A 2928-nucleotide genomic window follows, 5' to 3' on the forward strand; every position below is an offset into this window, starting at 1 on the left:
TTTTGACTCATCAATTGTGCCAATAATATAATCAAAATTTAAAGTTAAATTTTTTAAAACTTTTACAATAATTATATATAATCATGAAGATATTCACCGTAAGATTTTATTTAACTAATAATTTCAACCATTGAAGAAAGAAAATTTTATACCGATTCATTGTTTTTCATGAATAAAATTTTAAACTCATAATGAAGGATTTGAAGTTTTAGCGTAATCACCCTCAATAAACCTTGAAATTCATTCAAAAAATAAAATAAGGGGTTGAGATACTATAAATGTTGGGGATGGAGGAGTAAGAAAATGATAAAAATAGAATACTATAATATAATTAAAAAAAAATACTTTCAATGAAGAAAATTGAAGTAGTATTAAATAGGAGACAAGTCTTAAAACACTTACAAGACATTTCCAAATATACACTATCTTGTTTCATAAACTATGATCCTATTTATAGGATGTAATGTTAGCTATCTCATCTTATCATATCATTTATGATTGAGTTAGGTATAGAAATTTTCTCTAAAATTTTTAGATCATGAGTCACTATATATAAATTATTTTTTAACGATAATTATATAATTATAGTAAACATTTATATATAGGTCTTTTTGTCTTTATAATGAACTTCTTCACATCCCCAATTAACTTAAAAAAAGCATATATTTTATATTAAATAATTTTTTTAAAAAATAAATTCTCGAGAAAAATCTTTTGGTAGAGCTTCTCCTCCGTCCTGCTCAGCCTCCCCTGCAGCAGAGATAGGGGTAAATTGAATTTGTCACACTATAAAGGGTTAAAATTTCTTACAGATAGATTTTTTCCATGAATTTATTTTTAAAAAAAATCAGTATTTTCGTTGTCTATACTTAAGTTACTTCGAGACGAGGTTTGTCGACCCACCTGGTATGGCATTGGCTATGTCAGCGGGTCCTCGCTGTGGACCATGTCACATGTGAGGTAGCTGACGAAGGTGGGTGTTGTCTTTCTTCTTGTCTTCTACGGCGCCACGAAGACCCCAACACTCGCCACGTTTCCTCCACCTTCCCTGCGCGTCCGCCACCAGCCAGACATGGACGACCGCCCAACGGCCCCTTCACCGCTCCTCCCTAGCTCTCTTTCTCGCCTTCTTCTTCTTCTTCTTCTACCGTTTCATCCTCGCCACCGCTCTCCCGGGTGCCTACAGGTCCTTCTCAGTCGCCGATGAGGATGTGGGCGCGGCCGCCGTATGCGAAGGGCGGTGGGGGCGTGGAGGCCGGCATCCGGGCGCTCTACCCCGTGATGCTGGAGCCGCCAGAGCTGCGATGGTCGTTCATCAGGAAGATCTACTCCATCCTTTCCGCCCAGATGCTCATCACCGTCGCCGTCGCCGCTGCCGTCGTCTCCATCCATCCTGTCTCCCACTTCTTCGTCTCTTCCAGCGCCGGCCTCGGCCTCTACGTCTTCCTCATCATCCTTCCATTCTTCGGTACCCCATCATTTCTCTTTCTTCTTCTTCTTCTTCATTTCCCAAATTATTACTTATATTTTGCTTTAGGCGACAATTCACTTTGTTCTAATTCGAGATGTCATCACGACATATTGAGTTGTTTTTAGTTCTCGTGCGTGTATGTCTTTGAGATATCTGATGACGACCTCAACTTTCCTAAACATGCAGTGATATGCCCTTTGTATTACTACTACCAGCACTACCCACTCAATTATCTTCTCCTCGGCATATTCACTGTCTCACTCGGCTTCGCTGTTGGATTGACATGTGCCTTTACAAGCGGTTGGATTGACATCTTCACTATGTTTCTGTTTCCAAGATCGAAAACTATGCTGTCTAGGTCATGGAGTAGTCTTGGTGTGGAGAAGATGGATGCATGCAGTTCTATCGAGCAACCTTATATGCTTCTTACGTTTGTGTGCAGGGAAGGTTATTCTCGAATCTGTCGTCCTCACGGCGCTGGTCGTCGTGAGTCTCACGATCTACACCTTCTGGGCTGCGGCGAGGGGCTACGACTTCACCTTCCTCGGCCCTTTCTTGTTCTCTTCCATCATGATACTCTTCGTGTTCGTTCTCATCCAGGTAAAAGCTTATGCTGTCAGCTCTACCATGATGAGCACTAAGACTTTGCTTCATGTTCCGATTCATCCGTAGGTGTTGTTTCCTGTGGGAAGGATCTCCGCCATGATCTACGGCGGGTTGGCCGCCATCATCTTCTGTGGCTTCATCGTCTACGATACCGATAACCTGATAAAGCGGTACTCCTACGACGACTATATGTGGGCTGCAGTAGCTCTCTATCTCGACATCATCAACCTCTTCCTCTCTTTGCTCACTCTCTTCAGAGCAGCCGAGAGGTAGAACAGTAGAGGAGACATCATGTTAATGATTGTAATTAAAGTTGGATTTCTCCCCGTAAATCTTACACTCTTAGGCCATGGTTTGACAGTGGAGTTTTTCTATGGATATCGTTAGGTAACCCCATAAACAACAATGGGTTAACTAATACTGTTTCTTATTTTGAAGTATGTATTCATGCATTTGGATATTTTGATTCAGATACAAATGACCTCATACCACTACAAATTCAAAAGTTTAAGATGACAAAATTGTAATATATATGTATATATCCAACTCCATCTAGATATGGAAATATCCAATAAAATCTAACACAACCTATCAATTGTACCCAGAATTTATATTATAATGGTTTGGTCGTTACATACAATGGGTATAGGTATGAATTTTAGAATTTGTTTTGGGAGATTTTAGGTTGAGTTGAATCTGCTTCACCCAGGAAATGGTGAAAACTTGGCATCAGAAGAGAGTTAAATGATGAAACGGATGATTGGCACTGTCGCTACATGCTGCCTTGGTTGGATGAATCGGAGGAAGTTGCTTGCAAGAGAAGCAATAATTGCAGGTGGAATTGATACATA

At 40.1% G+C, this 2928-nt stretch overlaps 1 protein-coding gene across 1 annotated transcript; it reads left to right on the plus strand.

Moving 5' to 3' along the window:
- Positions 1-486: 486 nt before the first annotated feature.
- LOC103999660 (protein LIFEGUARD 2-like) lies at positions 487-2475 on the plus strand. The gene is made up of 4 exons (XM_009421473.3): positions 487-1468; positions 1658-1771; positions 1914-2071; positions 2144-2475. Exons 1-4 carry the CDS (start codon positions 1204-1206, stop codon positions 2348-2350), a joined length of 744 nt encoding a protein of 247 aa, XP_009419748.2. The 5' UTR covers positions 487-1203; the 3' UTR covers positions 2351-2475.
- Positions 2476-2928: the final 453 nt, after the last annotated feature.

This window comes from Musa acuminata, chromosome BXJ1-1 (genome assembly GCF_036884655.1).
Source record: "Musa acuminata AAA Group cultivar baxijiao chromosome BXJ1-1, Cavendish_Baxijiao_AAA, whole genome shotgun sequence".
Lineage (NCBI taxonomy): Eukaryota > Viridiplantae > Streptophyta > Magnoliopsida > Zingiberales > Musaceae > Musa > Musa acuminata.

Excerpts from the sequence above, each read along its gene's own strand:
- LOC103999660 (XM_009421473.3), top strand. The coding sequence starts at position 1,204 with ATGAGGATGTGGGCGCGGCCGCCGTATGCGAAGGGCGGTGGGGGCGTG. Across the intron at positions 1,772-1,913 it reads GACATGTGCCTTTACAAGCG|GGAAGGTTATTCTCGAATCT; the intron begins GTTGGATTGACA and ends GTTTGTGTGCAG. Across the intron at positions 2,072-2,143 it reads TCGTGTTCGTTCTCATCCAG|GTGTTGTTTCCTGTGGGAAG; the intron begins GTAAAAGCTTAT and ends ATTCATCCGTAG.